We start from the raw sequence: 16,021 nt of genomic DNA, 5'->3' as shown, positions 1-16,021 counted from the left end.
CAAGAATTTCTATTTTGTGCTGCAGCCATTAGCTGGTCCTCCTTGACTTAAGACCCTTGCCTTATCCTCCCGCATGGTTGTAAAGGGTGTTGAGGGTGCAGTTTGTAAAGGTTTGTGCCTGTATTTTTTTCCCTTTGTGGTGGTTGTGCTTGAGGTGTGTGCTTGCTGGTTTTCTAATCAGCTCATGTTGATTCTTATCATGTCTTTGTATAATAGTTTGGGGTTGATGTAATCATTGTTACGCATATTTCATTAAGAGATGTGTGTCTGTTACGTGTTTGCATAATTCATGAAGTCAAGTATGTTCCCATACCCCTTGTTAGCACAGGAGTGCATGTAGTACATGCTTCTCTTCTATGTATCAGGGGTTCATTGGGAAGGTGCGCTATATTTCTATGGTATGTATAGAAGTATATACTTAAAAAAACATAAGCTCTGCCATTTATTTTCTTTCCACTATACCCACCCTAAGAAAGTAAAGAAAAACACACACTTCTGCTAGGGTTCTAGGATAGTTTATTTTTTCATTCAGCCATTAGTTTATTCGTTCAGGAGTTGTACACTGGAAAAAAGTGCATCCATTAGACAGTGAGGGCTTTATTTATGAGGGTGGTGGTGTTTCAAAGGGGAGGCTGTCAAGTCCCAAAAGAGCCTTTCATGGTGTATTCTCAGCGTGCTTCTGAGGCCACTGCTCTGCTCATCAGGAGGAGAGGCAGAAATGTGGGCTTTACAGAGCAACTGTGTGTTTCACTGGTCCCTGTGCTCACTGACGTTTATTTACATATTGGGAGAGTAAATGGGTAGAACAGATGGCAACCAGACATTTGGTGGTTCTGTTCCCGTATGCTCCTCAGGGGTCTCGCATTCAGTTTTTGCAAAAAGCTTGTCCTATAGTGAGGAGAAAAAACCCAGGAGCCTGTTCACAACTATGAAAGGCTTGTTGGGATTTTGCTATAGTGACAGATTAAAGCACTTAGTGAAATGTGAAATAATTACAAGATTTGTTTTACAAGTCCAGATAATTGCTTAAGATAAGTCCACTGGTGTGTCTGTGTCTCTCCCCCCCTTTTCCCTCCCCCAGTGATTTGAAGCCAGAGATCTCTTCCTTCTACAAAATGAGTTTGAAAAGAAGCATTTTCTTTATCTAGGTCCTGCATACATTTTGGCCTTTTCTGCAAGTATTGTAACTCATTTTGTGCTCTTGCAAAAATGGAATATCTGAAAATTTTGCAGGGTTTTTCAGGGTATCTAATGTGTGTTATGTTTTTCACTATTTGCAGTTATGAAACTGAAGATTTACTTCCATACCAAGTGGGATTTTTTTTTCTCCTTTGCTTTTTATGCACTGAAATATTGATTCAGGACTGTTCCAGAGTAGTGCACAGGTTGCTTTTGTGGTTTTGTTTTTTTAATGTATGCCTGTTTGTTTTAGAGAAGTGATAATTAAAACACTTCTCCTAGGCAAAACCATAATATAAAATACACATTTTGAAAGTATATTAAAAGGGGAGATGTAAGTCAAATTTTGAATATGTAAAATGCTCAACCTGCGCATTGTTCCTTCCCGTAAAGCAACCAGATGTTCCTCAGTAAAGTGAGGAGAAATCAAATGAAAACTGAAGGGCTTGACCTTGTGTGCAGCGTGCCAAATCGGCGACTCTCATAGTTTGAAATGATTAATTCCGATGACTTACCGGTAACACTTAAAAACTGCCTACCATTTGTAGGAGAACCTGTCAAATAATGTATATACCAGACCTCAGTTATTAGGAGATTCCACGTTGTAGATAAGAATATTAGATAAAAGTCTGTAAAGCAAACCTTCTGGGTCAATGCTGACCTATTTCTCTTTGTACCATGATGGTATTTGAAGTAAAAATAGGATTATTGATCCTGCGTGAGTCCGTATCTCAGACTTTACCAAGTGTTTTCTAATGCCCTTTTTATTAAATAATCTTTTAAAAAAGAAAGAACTGGGAAACCGTGTTGCCCTCCTCAGGGAGGCTTATATATTAACTCGTGGCAAAGTGAAAATGGGATATGTCAAGAAAGAAATATTATCTTCTTGAAACATATTTAGAAGGTTGATTATTAACAAAAAAAATTAAGTGGAAACTCACTAATTTTCTGTAGGCCCTACCACAGAAATATTATGTTAAGATTACTTTGAATGAAGATAGTTGCCAAGCTACTAGATTTTTGGCAGTATATTCCACAAGCCATGTGAAATGCAGAAAGTTGTTTCTAAGTAAGCGTTTTTAGCCTGACTGCGTTGGTAGTGTGCGACGTTAATGAAGCTGCTATGTCTCACCCAGTGTGTGATTACGTTTCTGTGATATATGCAGCAGGTCTGTTAAATGCTTGTAAAGCACTTTGAAATCCTATGAGATCAAAATTAAATACAAGCCTGTTGTTAAATAGGACCTAACTTCCTCGATTTTTTATATGGGGTATTGCTGGTTTTAGGAAATGTATTTCTAAACTGAGCCCACCATCGCAGCACAATTACTGAGTAAATCGCATCCTAGTCTTTGATTTTGTTTTTTTTTTCCCTCTGATGAAATAACATAGTTTAAATCTTTTTCCAGTGGTTTGTAGCCAGATGCAAAGTCAGCTAAAAAGATTTCTTCAGAAAGATTTCTTTTCTACATCATTATGTAATTAAAAGTAGCCATTATAAATACTGCAGAATTTCATGGCAGTCTTGAAAGTGATGACCTGAGTCCCAGTTCCTTCCATTAGGAGGCGATGGCAGTTTAGATGGTCGTATTTTCTTCATGTCCCAGAGTCGGATAAACATATAACTGTTTTGGTAACAGCAGAACTCGAGCAATGCAAACTGGTAACATTCGGTGCCTCAAAGTTATGTCTTGCTTCCAGTAAAACCATAGCAGTAACTTTTTTTGTCAGCGTATGTATGGCACACCTTGTGTAAAAAAGCTAAATGTTACAGGCAGTATTTTTTTGCTACGTCATCAGATGCTAGTCCATATGTGGTCATGTGTATCTCTGAAGGGCTTATTATTTTCTTTTGTCTGGCAGACCGATGTCTTGGTGTTGAGCTGCGATCTGATCACAGATGTTGATTTATATAAAGTTGTGGATCTCTTTCGGACCCATGACGCTACGCTCTCCATGTTGATGAAGAAAACTCATGAACCCACAGAAGTGGTACCAGGACAGAAAGGGAAAAAAAAGCCAGGTATGTAGACAGGAATATATATCTAAAAAATAGAGAAACAATTAATATGAATAATATGTATGGTTATCCATCAGAGAGTAAAAGAAATAAAAAGGTACAGATAACCTATTTTTTTCCTCAAATTCCTTAGTGGGAGTGTGACTTGCTTTTTTCCAGCTCAGAATTAAGTATTAGTCGTGTAACCTTGCAGGCTCTGATCCAAAGCTCACAAGAGTTCAGGGAAAAGCTCCAGGTGACTTCAGAGGGTTTTGGATCAGACCCTAAATATTTGTTGCATATGAACATTATAACCATTAGGTTTTTCAAGAGCGCTCAGCATCAGCCAGATTGTAACTGGGAATTTTAGCATTGACTGTAGGGAGCAGATTTAGACGAGTAACAAATACTTCTGGAAATTCTTCCCTCTCGTGGTATGTACTGAGTTGCTCTTCTGAGATCACATCCAGAAGCCTTTTACAAGGCAAAACTCCCACTGATTTCAAGGGCTTGGTTAGATGCTTATCTGGTCCCTCTTACCATAACATCTGAGTTAGTGCCTTGTAATCTTTAATGTGTCTATTCTCACAACACTGCTGTAAGGCAGGGCAGGGCTATTATCCCTGTTTGACTTATATGCTGAAAGTACTAAACACCATACAGTTGTTCCCATACCTTACCTCTCATTTTCTTTTAATGATATGTGTTAAATTGCTGAGGCTTGATTATTGCCAGCTTAGTGTGTCCTGGTCCACAATTAAAGCTCATAGGCATTACAGTAATACGAATAAGCAAGCACGGCTTCAAACTATTTGAGAGAGGAGGAAAATGCAAGACAACAGTTGCACTATGTGTGTGTCTGAAAGTGTTGGAAGTGTGTTTTTTTTTTTTTTTTAAAACAAAGGTGCTTAGACTCTTTACATGAAAAGATTTTCTGCAGCAAAATGTAAGGATAATAGAGCTGAAAACACTTAGGAATTTGACTCCCTAACAGCTCTAAAACCCTCTGTTTTTTAAAAGGCAATCTAAATCATAATTGCATGTAAAACACTGTCAAGGGCATTACTACAGCTGCACAGTTGAGCATTCAGGAGTTAGGAAGGGCCTGGAACCAGTGGATCTATGATTGAACATCACAGAATTGCCCAGTAAGCGAGCTCTGTTCAGCACACAAGGCAAGGCAGGGGGAGGTCATGAGGACAAACAAGATCATCTGAAGACTTTTACCAAATGTAAACACATCAGGTTGCACATGCATTCTTAATTTGCTTGTTTCCTAAAGTTTGTGTGCATGACTTTGTAGCATTACTCTTCTTACATTACTTATATAATAGTTTGTGTATGATTTCCCAGCTCTATAAAAGTCCAAACTTAAAAACACTGAAATTCTATCATGCAGAAGCATATTGACATCACAGTGGGTGGGATCTGTGGGACTGGATGCTAAAGGTCTCCCACTCAGAGCTACTCAACTTGAGCTGTCATGGATAGCACTAGAGAGTTGCTATTTTCTCTGTGAACCGTCTCAGATGAGACAGGTACCCTGTCCAGTCATTTTCACAGGCATTTGCTAGCATTAGAGGAGTGGTGAGACTAAGGACTTTCAGGTTCTGAAATTCCAGGCTTTAGGGTGCAGAAACCCTCGTGCTTTTTTATCTCTACTTGACTGAATGTGCCCTATTGCAGCTAACATTGCCCAGTCTCACCCCTCTCTCTTTTCCCACACCAGTGTCTTGCTGCTGCTGACCTCCATTTCTCATCCTAGTCTTGGTGTCTTTGCTTAGTCTTCCCCTTCAAGGATCTTTGTCAGAAGTCCAGCTTCTCTTTCAGGTATCCCATTCTTACCTTCTTTCACTACCAGTGCAATCCCCTATTCCATTTCAGACTTTTCGTCTCATCCTGCTTCTTTTTTCTATCCTCTTCTTTTTCCTCTCTTCAGATTCCCTTGGTCTAGTGCCCTTTCACAGCCTGTCCCAAGTTTGCCCCAGTCTTCAGGGATTATTTTTGCTCCCCCTTCTAGCTCCAGTCTTGCTAGAATCCTTATTTTTATGCTTTTTCCCCTCCTTGGTCCTTGTCAGCTTTGGTTTGTATGTTTTGTTTTGTTTCCTCTGTGTTGATGAGGTTATAGAAACACAGCAGATCAACCCCTTTTCCCTGGAGCCGTCATCCCAGTGTGGCTGTGTAGCCTCATGCCCTGGGTGCTCTGTATGTGCCACCTGATGGTATAGAAGATCTTAGATGGCACCTACTATTTGATCAGTTCAAGAAGTTGAGTAGTTGAAACAAACTTTGCCTAAGTATAAAACCTGCAAACATTTTTGGAGCTAAAATAGAAGCCTTGCAAAAGTATGTGAAACTGCAGTTTTCCAAAGGCTTATAACAGAGCAAGATGGTAAAAGGCTCATTCTTGATACGCAGATCAGCAGCCTTTACTAAATGTCACGTGTACCTTCTTCGAAGAATTGATGTACCAGAACTTTTCAAAGGAAGGGCCAACTAACCACTTAAGCTTAGGCTAAACACTGCCTTAGAAACAGCTGAACTGTTTTCTCTGAAATTTTCCAAATTTTCCTCTTAAGGCAGGCAGCTGGTATTGAAAACTTAATCCCAAAGAGTTTAAAATTGACAAGGCTTATAAACAACTGAAGACAAGATACTAACACAGAAAGCGCTGGGCAGCCTTTCATAGTAGGTGGCACCATTAACTCCTTCTCTAATAAACGGTATATCCATGGTTCTGTGTACTTGCACTGTGCTGTTCAAGTTTAGATATTAGGAAATAGATCTTTAGTCCTGATAAGCCACTAGATGTATTTGCAGCTTTGTTTATTGTTCGACTGTTGCTACAGATTCATTGTTTTTTGAGTCAGAGGAGAGCAAAACCTTTTTCTCCCATATCTGATACCAGGTCATTGCTTTTGGGATATTACTGAACATCCAAGACCTATGATGGAAGGGAACAGTTTTTAAATTATAATGAACTACAACCTTAATCAGCTATAAATTGATACTGATGATTGTCTTAAATGTATGGCCTAATTCAGCTGCAGATTACAGAGTGAAGTTCACTGGCTTCTATACTTGAGGGGGGTCTCATATTAATTATAATCATCCCACTGGCTTTTAAAATTGGTTAATTAGAGGCATGGCAATAAAAAATAATAAAGTAGAATGAATGGTACTAATCCAAATAAACAGTGTGCGCCAGAAATTCAGGGACCCAGAATGGAGTCACGTGCTTAAAGGTGACTTGCAAGGGGGGGGTGGGGGAAGAGTGCCCGAACCTTTCTTTGTATGAAGAAAGGCAGAAAAGATGGGGATGGTGACTCTTCCCTGCTTGTTTTTCTTGTCCTGAAAGCAACAGGCATGTCATCGCTGGTGTTCCCTATGTTTGCCAGAAGACCTCTCTGGTGGTCTTGCAGGCTGCATTGTGTGAATTCTCTCCCCTTAATTGAAAGGGTGGGGATACTGAACCTTTAACAAAGGTGTCTTTTTCCCAAATGTCAAGTATATTTGATTAAAAAGCATTTTAGATGATCTGACTGAAAATTATTTCTTCTCCCCACTGAATTGCTCAACTTCCATTCTCTTTGTGATGTCATAATTTCTTTAGGTCATTAAAGCCCTCAAAATTGATGGGATCTAATTTCTAGGGTACTTAAAAATTGCAATAACTGTGTCAAAATCTTATTTATCTATCATGAGGAGGCAAAACACATCCTGTGTTTGATTTTTATACTTTAAATCATTTTTTTTTGTTAGTGTCACTGCGGATTTAACATTTTTCTCATTCATTTGTCATAGGGTTTTAGTAAACTAGCTATATATTTATTCTTCCATGTTATCTTTCCTCACTGAATAGTGCCAGGTTATTTGAAACAGCCCTCTTGTGTCTCCAGGTAATTGATTTTTTAGTAATAAAATTTATCTTTTGTAAATTATGAAAGTAATGCTATTTATTGCCAGTGTACAGCAAAAACTTGCTTTGACCTGGCATTCGCTGCATAGAAAATATGGCACTCTAACGTGTTTTTGCTGTCTGTTTCTTACCTATCCACCCAAGCAAGAGAAACTTGTTTGCCAGTAGTTATGTAGCCAATATGTAGTCCTGCTTTCAGCACTTTTTCTTTTTTCTTTTTTTTTGGTGTGCAAACAAGATCTTTCCTATAGCAGTGTAATATGTTGCAAATCGAGATACTGTAGGCACTGGTAGGCAGCAACAACCTGAACTCTCTGAGAGATGTATTGGTACCCTGCCTGAGAAACACTGACGTTGCTCTGTTTATGGGCCTGCCGGGAGACCCCAATTAGGTGACAGTGGCGATAGCTGTTTAGCTCCTAGTCAAATTTCGTGTTCCTTAGAATGGAGTTTGTCGCTACTTTCAAGACTTAACTCTGATTTTTACAGCATATGAGCTTGATCCTAATTGAACTTAATTTGTCATATTGTTGCATGTTCAGGCCTATTTTTGTACTCCTTTGCGGTATAATTAATTTCTGGGAAGGGGAAGGGGGATTTCTGAAGAGGGTTTGCTTGATCAGTTGGATCAAAGGCTGCCAGGAGGAGAGCTTCCAACAGCTGCACAGGTTTGACTGTTTTGATGGTGGTTGTTACTATGGTAACTGACAGAAAAAATATGAAGAAAATAAAGGATGGGGCTGGATTCGGAGAAATGGGGTTAAAATGCAGTTTTGCTGAGAAAAGATCTTAACAGCTTCCTCTGTAAGTAGTTAATTCTTTATGTGGTTAAAGGCTTAGGACTTAGGAGATTGGATATTTGCCAGTTTGGCCCAAAATAATAGTATTTAGTGGGAGAATGGAGGTTTTGTTAGAACTATGCATTCTGTATGTGTCTTCTTCCACAGTCTGTTTTTGTAAAGAGCATCTATGGGTGCCACCAGAATTACGGCTCATATTACCAAGTGCAAGTTAGAATAGGTTTCTACCACTGTGTTCGGAAATAAACGCTTTAGTTTTCAGTAGACCAAAGTCACTGTTGATGCACTGTCACTGATTGGCCACACATAGAAATTGCTGTAGTAATATATTTGAGTATTAAATATTCTCTTCGTTGGCAGTTTTACAAATAGGTATTTAAAACAAGTTAACCCACTCAGAAACCTCAAAGTGGTGGGAATTGTAGAATCTGTGCTGTTTATATGTATTTGTGTGCGTGGTTTAGGTTTTCTGTTACTATCAATATTTACCAGAAATCAGTTGTGAAGTAGTTATGTCTTGCCTGAAATCATAATACTCTTCACACCACCTAATTCTAATGTAAGAAATGGAGTGATTTATGATGATGAGGAAGAAACAACTGGATTTTAAAAAACTTTGATTGCCATGGATGTTGTCACTATGTAAATTCAGGTAGCAGTTTGAAAAAGAGAGAAGGGAAGCCCAGTTTAGCATAGCTCAAGATTGAGGGTTGCGTGTCAGGACCTGTAGTTGGCATCTTCTTAGCAAGGATGCAAAAAGCTGCAGGGACAGCGTTTTGAATGTCGTGACCTACAAATCAGCTACCCTGATTGAGAAGTAGTACGTGAATATTGTGGAGAATTAGTACAAATTTGTTATTCACTGGGTCAATCTGAAACATAGTATTTCAGGGGTGACTGGTGGTCCCATTTGTCTTTCCGGCCTGTGTTAAGACAGGGTTATATAATGATTGTGGGTTTTTTTTTTTTTAAACTTCAGTGGAGCAGCGCGACTTTATTGGAGTGGATGACACAGGAAAAAGATTGCTCTTCATGGCTAATGAAGCTGACTTGGATGAAGAACTTGTCATTAAAAGATCCATCCTTCAGAAGTAAGTTTATGAGTCCTTGTAATAGAAACTGAACTTGGAATGGGTGGAATAGGAATCATGGATAAAGATTAAGTGGGATAAGGAGGGAAGAGGTAAAGAAGCTTTTGCAATATTAAGTAAACAGCGTTTTATTATTCATTATATCATTACAAGCAGTTGATAGGCTTATCTGATACCTTTATAGTGAAAAATTCCAGAGAAAGACATGGAATGGGTGTAAAGGTAGCTCTTCTTGAAATGAAGCCAGTATGGTTATAGTTCAGATATAGTTTAGAGTCAGAGATTCAGAAGTGGTAGACCTATGTCCATATGGGCTCAGTCCCGTATGGATTTGCAGAGAAGCTGAGGAAGACTCTCAAGATTTCCTAACGCTCTTGTGCATATAAGGCACAAAACCTCAGTTGTATTTCTGGGCCCAGAAAGATTCATTTAGAAAGCCCATTTTATATCCGCGGTTAAACTGCACTGAGGACTAGGATTAATTTAATAAATTTGCCTGACTAACTGAGCTCCCTGCAGAGTGCAATTCATATCCATTAGTAGAAGAAGGAAGGATTGTTTATTGCTCTGTATGTTCTTCTTTACAGTAATTCTACTCTTCTAAGACGCATACATTGTTTGACATCTCACATGGAAAGATCTGGCTCTTTCAGAGCCCAGCCTTTGTAGTCTGTCCCAGTCTGACAGTGAGGCTTCACCTTTGTGAGATTACACACATATAGGGCAGCCATCTGAGGGCTGGGAAACTCATCCATGGGCACCTTGTAAATCAAGGATGTGGACATCCAGGACCTGCTCTTAGATAATATCTTCTGTGAAAATGCAGCTGGTGTATGCTGTAGGCCATGTGAAATGGTTGGGCCTGAACAGTCCACTGCTAGTGTTATCTTTCCTTGAATGTCCCGCTACCAGATGCGAGGTAGGTGCTACATGCCAATGGAAAGATGACACTTCTGCCTGGTTTTCTTCCTTGGAGAAAGATGGCCAAGAGCGGGCCGTGTTAACTACTGTGGTGGAAAGAGGCTGTCCTACAGCGTTTCCACTGCCTCTCTCCTCAGTTTTTCTTGGGCATGACAGGGAGCAAGCTGCAGGCATGCCTGCTGTGCATGCACAGCTGCTGATTTGCACCATATAGTAAATTCAGCACTGTTGCATTCTGTGTTTTTGACCAAATAAAGAAAAATAGATCTATTTTGGAGTAGGGAGGAATATTGTAAATATTCTTAGCGATAGGTTTGTCTTTATAGTTTTCTCATAGCACAAGCGGGTGGGCGTATCATAACTTAGAAATTGCTGTAACACATGTGATCTTAGTTGACCTCTGATTTTACAGGTTCATCTAAACAGAGGATTCTCGTTCCTGTTACCCTATAGCTAAATTAATCAGACTTTATCCTGCAGGCCAAACTCTGCCTTCAGGAACACCTGTTGGGTCACACTGCTTCAGCAGATAATCTTGAGTGTAACTGTTTGGGAATTGGTAAATGTAGTGTTGGTGATATACAGATGGGATAAAATCTGTATGTCTCCCTGTCTTAGCTTTGATAGTTTTGCATATGTAAATGTAACATAAAGTGTTAAGCAGCTTCCAAGTAAAGCCCACAGATGACAGTCTAGAAGCGCAAAGAGGGAAGATCTGCTGAGTGTGTATAAGTCACCAAGAACTTGATTTTATTTTATTTATTGTACTGAGGTTCCAAGGACCTCAAGCAGCTTGGCACTTTGAAGCATCTGGCTGAAGCACTGGGTCATTATCCACTTGGGTGATCATCTAACGCTGCTGTCCTCTGAAACTGCCTGCTGTGGATGCTAGTGCGCTCTCACTGTTTTACAGCAGCCATCTTGGAGAAGTTCTGGGAGAAGCAACATAGTGTATGGAAATCATCAAATATTTTCAAGTGAGGCAATTTCAGGGTGGCAACAACTGTGGGAGCTCTAGGAAGACAAAATGTTGGCAGCTAATGATGTTTTAACCACTGTGTTGTCTAGACCTGCTCAAGCCCCAACTTTCTCATGTGAGAAACAAAAGTGATGCTTAAAACCATCTTTGAAGTCTTTTTTTATACATCATAGTAAAGCAAGGGGGAAAAAAAAAAAAAGCAAGCCCAGTCTTGTTTTTCTTATGGATCACTTGAAGTGACTGACTTTCAGCTACCATGTTAGCTGTTTCTTGATCTCTGGACTTTGTTTTGATGAAATAACAGACTTTGTGGCACGATGGGAGAATTTCCAGGACGCTCGTTCGTTCTTCTGTAAAATACAATAGACGTCTTGAGGGTGTTGCTCTTGTTTGTTTTGCTTTTAATGATCCCTTTGAAGGGTTATGGTGGTCTTGTTACATGAACTCTAGAACTCTTTCAGTGCTTGGTTTGTTCTGTGGATCCTTTTGATTTTTTTTCTTTTCCCCTCCCTTTTAAGGAGGGGGATGGAAGGAGGGACAGGGGGGAGTGGTGGAAAGAATGGGAAAATGAAAGATGACCTTCTCTTTAAAGTGTAGACTCTTTTTACTGGTAAAAATCTAGATCCCATACAAAAACTATTCAAAGGACCTTTGGCTTCCCCTTCTCACAGGAGGGAAGTTCTGTTGACAAAACATCCAAAGCTGTAGAACGCTAATTTAAATCCTTGAAGAAAACCCTTTTTTTTGACCTTTGCCTTCTTCCTATCATTGGATTTCATGCTCTTCACTTTCCGGCTATAAAAGAGCAGCTGGTGGGGAGGGACAGGGGAGAATGTACATTCTCCCGTACCTGTTGAGTATTAAATACTTGTTTGCTCTTGACTTGGGCATTTTGTAATAACGAAAGTGTTACAGAACGAACATTTTAATGGAATTTATAAATTCCTTGTGTAACCTATTTTTCCTCTCTGTTATTCTGTTCCTGAGTATGGTTAGGGCTTCTTTTAAGGATTTGTTGTTTTGGTTTAGTTTATGAGCTGCGGATAGTTATTTTGGTTTTGAAAAATACCTGTCCTCCTTGCAACACCACGAAAAGGATTCTGGATTTTGCTCCTTTGATTGCCAGACAAAGCTTTCTGTTCAGCTGTTAGAATTGCCCATTTTTTCTGTGCAGTTAATTACTCTCAAAACAAGTCCCGCATGTAGCATCCTCCCTCTAGTACACCGTGTGAAGCAGCATCAAATATATCAATTCAGGCACATTTCAGTGTGTCTAACGCTGCACCAGGATGGGCTGGGAGGAAAATTTATTGGTAGTGCCTAGAGAGACTAATACCACGGGGGAAAGCGTTTTCAAGGAAATGGTTCCCTGTTTGGGTAATGAGAGCTTATAAAAAGCCATGAACAGCCTGTGCATGTCATTCACTCTGGCAAATAGCTGCAAGACGAGATACTAGAACGAAAGAAATACAGTTTGGGGAAGTTTCAGAGCCAACTCAGGGACCCTTTGAAGAGAAAGAAAAGAAAGCTATGTGCTCATCCCTGGAGCCTGGTTTTGCCAGTGACATCTCTCTGACTAAGGTTTGGCAGAATGAAAGACTGAGGAAATAATGAGAATTCCATAGCTGCCTTTTTTGTTTTCGGAGAGAGAGGGGGCAAAGGTATTTGTTTTCAAAGCGTGATTACAATGGACGGGGAGTTTTTTGCTCCACCTCTGATATTTATGGTCATGCAAAGTGAGACAGTAAAAGACACCTGTTGGAGCAGGTCTAAATTTGGAGCGTTTCCTTTTAAGATACTGTTGGCTGTTTAAGGGTGAGTTAAGTCTTCGTGGGTGTTCCATCTGCACAGATGCAGGTGCAGGTCTTCTCCTAGAGAATATGTTAATAAATCACCGTGACAATCCCAGCTACTTATTACCTTATATGTTTCAGACAGAAAGGAATACCTCATATATAAATATATAGTACTAACATGAGTAACCTTAAAGGAACAATACAGATCTGTTTTTAAGATATTTTAATAAAAAGAGGTGGGTGAAGCAGGGGGGGGATCTTTTTCTTCCCTTTCCCCTTCCATCATGAGAGTAAAAATGAATGGCATAGTATAATTTTAAGTCAGTGTTGCCAAGTGGGTAGGTAATGGGAGTTCAGAAATAGCTTTGATACACTTGATTTCCTTTCTATTGCCTTGGGATGTTGCCTTTTTTCTGCTGATAATTTGTTTTAAATAAGTGGCTCGTATATAAATGCACTGCAACTTCCTTAGCCTTCCTGTTCTCTGAAAGGGCTCCTTGGGAAACGGGCGTCTAGGAAATGCTTTGCCGCTCCTGTGGTGGGTCATTGGTTTTTGTTTCAAAATGTAGCTCCATGAGAGAGAATGAGAGTCACACAGATATAGGTAGATGCTCCACTGTGTAAAATCATCCTAAACTTGATCATGGGCAGATGTCCTCTTCCAGACCCAGCTCTGCTGGTGAAGGGGGTTGCCACCTCCAGGCTGTTCATCCAGCCCCCAGCTGGAGGTATGAGCGAGTACTTCATAAGCCACATGTGTCAAAATGAATTGGATTACTTTTAATAGATTAAACAGCAGGACTTTGATAACTTGGTTCATTTTGCCTTGTGCATTAGGGAGTGCTCCCACAAGCAATACCACTGGCAGATCTGAAGGGGGAGGTGTGATAACTCAACCCAGTAGGGGAACCCCGAGGAGTGACTGGGGGGCAGTCCAGGGAGCCGTAACTCCTTTGCTGGACTGAACTGTGTACATAGTGAGTAGATATATTTGCTTTGGTGTTCCCACATTGGTAAAATTAGTAGTCTTCAGGATTAGCAAGCTTTTGCTAGTAAATTTTCTTTACATACAGTGATGTTTTGAGGAATACTGTGGAAAGAGGTTGAAAGTTTTATTTTTTTTTTCCTAAAATGTGACTTTTTGAGACTGACGTGTGGATCTTTGTCTTTGCAATTATTTCAATCTGCTCTTTTCATAAATAAAAGTAAAATTTTCCGATTAGCATCCAGAAAGTAAATTGGGTGGTTCTTGGCTCTTCCATCACAAAAATATAAGTTGTTTGTGTGGATTTAGGTAATAATCCTTTTGCAGATGCACAAGCCAGAACAGAACCTGGTTCCCCTTCCCAGAGCTGAATTGGTTTCACAGTACTAGTAGGAATTTAGAAAGCTGTAAAAAAGTTATTTTAGCCAGTAAAGTAAGCAGATCTGACTCTGAATCAAAACAGGGGAACTAGGTCTATTGAATAAGAGGGTGCAATTTTTACACAGTAACTTTTCAGACTATAACCACACTTTAAAAACATTGGTGTAACTTTAATCATATTTCTTTACAAAAGAAGATCTTGCTGAACACTTCAGCAACGCTGTTGGTCTCTGAGTTGTTGTTTGAGCCCCGAGTTGGGAATAGACGTTCTCAAGATGCCCTTGGAGGCCTCCTTTGCGTATTTAGAAGTTGTCAGTTCACTAAGAGTAACTGCTGTAACCTAAAACGCATTAATTTTGTCAAAGTATGCCTTTTTATTATGCATTTAAACTTTGCTCAACTTGTTATGCTTTTTCTGAAAATACATTGTGGATGACTATAGCCTTCAACTTCAGAGATAGATTTTTTTTTTTGAAGTGATGTATTGTTTTTAAAACAGATGTAGACAAAAACAAGGGAAATATTTTAATTCATTTCTTTTATATTTTATGTTTGTGCAACAAATATGAATATACTGTGAAAAGTAGTTTGAGACGTTGAGCTTTGTTTTAAAGAACATACTGCTATTGCTGATTTTAATACTGTTGCTTCCACTGGATTTTATTTTGTTTTGCTATTGCTATTTTTTTTAATTCATTCAGTGGTGGGTGCTATGTCTTGACAGCTGTGTGGGTAAGAAGTCATGAATCTTAGAATCTGGAATTTTTAGGATCTGGAAATATTAGCAAGAACATTTATTGAATTTAGCCACAGAAATACTTACTGGCAATGGATTTAATTTGACTAGAAGCTTTTTGCCAGCATTACAGAAAGCATAAGACTAAAAGCAGAGAGCATGGGGCTCAGTATTTGGTTTCTAATAGTCAGGAAACGTATGTTGCGTGGACTGTCATTAGTCATTTGTCAGTCTAATGCTGTGGTCTCAGACCAGCACTTAGCCTGTGATTCTGTTCTACTTTTCAAAGTTTTCAAAGGAGGAAGAGATGACTGTATTGTTTAGACACTGTCGAGTGCATGTGACTTGGTAAATGCAGTGCTGGGTATGAGTCATCATCGCAGTGGACAATACTGAGGCTGAATCTCATTGTTACTCTAAACGAGGCTTGGGTCTCAAAGAGGACAAATGTTCTGTTCATTTTAAAAAGATGTTTTAATATTTTAATACAGTTGCTGCTGTATCTGTAGTTTTTAGCAGTGCAATGAGTTCACTATATTTCCCAGCGTAGGTGGGAACTGTATCCATCACTAGTTATTTTTGTGGCATATTTACATGGATTGACCCAGATGTAACCTGTATGATCTAGAAGTTCCTCTGAACGGTCTGGTTGGGGGAGAGAGACAGAATGATCAAGTTTTTGCTTTGAACATATATGTTCATCCATAGCATGTATTTGATGAGGTATAATATAGCTGTTGAAATACAGGGGTTTCGGCTTGTGTCCGGCATTCCCAGGATGAGCAGTAAGTGATAGGGGGCACAGACTCTGTCTTGTGCAGGCAGGATGGTACAGAGAAAGTCAGAGGTCAGAGGAGTTATCCCTGCTTGTGTGAACGCTGTCAGGTTCTCCCCTACCACATGTCAGACATGTGTTACTCATCAGCGGGATGTGGGACTCCATGACGCAGAGCAGACTGGAATGCAGAGTTAGTTAACACCCGCCGTTGGGGAATTTATCAGCCAATGTGGAATACAGGGGGGAGGAAACTGCCTGGTTTAAAGCAAAGTAAGGGTGAAATGAGGCATGTGACTGTTCCTCTTCAGTTAGAAAGTCTAATTCTGCTTGGGGCTGAGGGCCTGATTGCTTAGCCCAAGCAAAGCTTACTCTTGTGGTTCCCTTACCATGCTGTCCGTCTTTTTTTTATTATTATTATTCTTTAATGTCATGCTTAGCAGAAGCTTTTTCAGTGGGC

At 39.6% G+C, this 16,021-nt stretch overlaps 1 protein-coding gene across 1 annotated transcript in view; it reads left to right on the top strand.

Moving 5' to 3' along the window:
* Window positions 1-16,021, top strand: part of EIF2B3 (eukaryotic translation initiation factor 2B subunit gamma) — a 101,822-nt gene that overhangs the window by 17,557 nt on the left and 68,244 nt on the right. The window contains exons 4-5 of the mRNA XM_068952941.1: window positions 3,043-3,202; window positions 8,877-8,988. Of these exons, the coding sequence (XP_068809042.1) occupies window positions 3,043-3,202; window positions 8,877-8,988 (272 nt within the window). The remainder of the gene's footprint in view (window positions 1-3,042; window positions 3,203-8,876; window positions 8,989-16,021) is intronic.

This window comes from Struthio camelus, chromosome 8 (assembly GCF_040807025.1).
Source record: "Struthio camelus isolate bStrCam1 chromosome 8, bStrCam1.hap1, whole genome shotgun sequence".
In the NCBI taxonomy this organism is placed as follows: Eukaryota; Metazoa; Chordata; class Aves; order Struthioniformes; family Struthionidae; genus Struthio; species Struthio camelus.
This window is presented reverse-complemented; position numbering and strand designations above follow the sequence as displayed.